At 53.1% G+C, this 1,270-nt stretch overlaps 1 protein-coding gene across 5 annotated transcripts in view; it reads left to right on the forward strand.

The window, feature by feature from the left end:
* Tmigd2 (transmembrane and immunoglobulin domain containing 2) overlaps positions 1–1,270 on the forward strand; it is a 17,182-nt gene that overhangs the window by 14,463 nt on the left and 1,449 nt on the right. Inside the window, exon 1 of one of the 5 annotated variants that reach the window (XM_013505334.1) lies at positions 61–238. The exons of the other annotated variants lie outside the window; for them this stretch is intronic. Coding sequence (XP_013360788.1) covers positions 162–238 — 77 coding nt within the window. The 5' untranslated portion in view covers positions 61–161. Of the gene's footprint in view, positions 1–60; positions 239–1,270 lie in introns of those variants that run through there. 5 annotated transcript variants of the gene reach the window in all.

The following is a 1,270-nucleotide window of genomic DNA, read 5'->3' on the forward strand; positions in this document are numbered from 1 at the left end:
AAAAAAAAAAAAAAAAAAAGATGGAGGAATAGTCTAAATAAAGAATGAACAGTTCTAGCATCTTAGAATTGCAGTACTTTCTGTACTTAAATGCTTAGAATTTTGCAATCCGACTAGAAGGGTAGAGAATTCTAGAACCCTGGAATCCTGTATTGAAATCCATGGACTCTCAGAATTGCAGAGAAGCCGGGCGCGTTTACACGCACCCGTCATCCCGACATGCTGGGAAGCTGAGCCCGTAAGATGACAAGTTCTAGCCCAACCTGGGTAACTCAGTGACTTTGCAAGAAAGACCCTGTCTCAAAAATTTTAAAAAGTGCTGGGGGCATAGCTCAGTGTGAGGCCCTGGATGGTGTGTGCGGAGGGGAAGTCAGACGGAGCTGCGAGGTCAGCCGAGGCCGCGCCTCATCTTACAGACCAGAGGCCCGCTGCGTCCAGCACGGCGTGCAGTGCAGACCCGTCCCTGCAGCCTGCTACGACCCTGCGGGGGGGCCGGGCGTGGGCGGCTGGTGGGCGCGCTCCCGCCTCCCCCGGGCTGCGTGTTGCGGGGCTGTCGCAGGTCCCCACCCCGCCCCCCTCCAGAGGGCCAATCAGCAATTAGCAGGGGCGGGGCCGCCGCTTGCCAAGCTGCTCAATAGGTGCTGTGAGGGAGAAGAAAGCGGCCGGCGCGGGTCCAGCTTCGCACAGCCGGCATCTCCACCCGCAAAACTGTGGCTTGGCAGCCGCCAGAAATTGCCCGCCAACTCCAGAGCCTGCGGAGGGCTCCTTATCTCAGTCCCAGCACACTGAGCCTTTGGGTGGGGGTTACATTATGCCAATTGTATGGAGATGGTTTTTAAGGCCCTCTTTTTTATTGATTGGCTATGTGACGTTGGACCAGTAACTTGACCTTTCTGTGCCTGTTCCCTAGCAGTCAAAATACAGCTAGTTATGCTTTCCTAGCCTAATTGGGTGAATTTAAAGGGTTTTGGTTAACCTGCTTAGTAGATAGCAGAGCGCAGTGGCGCACACTTGTCATCCCAGTGCTCTAGGAGGCTGAGTCAAGAGAATTGCAAATTGGAGCCCAGCTTGGGCAACTTAACTGAACTGTCTCAAAATTTAAAAATTAAAAGGGCTGGGGATGGAGCTCAGCGTGAAGGCCCTAGGTTCAATCCCAGTACCAGAAAGATACAAAAATAAAACAGATTTCAGTATCACACAGTAAACCCAAAAAGAAGCCGGGCGTGGTGGCGCACACCTGTAATCCCAGCACTCAGGAGGCTGAGGCAGG

This window comes from Chinchilla lanigera, unplaced genomic scaffold (assembly GCF_000276665.1).
Source record: "Chinchilla lanigera isolate Chin_1 unplaced genomic scaffold, ChiLan1.0 scaffold00094, whole genome shotgun sequence".
NCBI classification, from domain to species: Eukaryota; Metazoa; Chordata; class Mammalia; order Rodentia; family Chinchillidae; genus Chinchilla; species Chinchilla lanigera.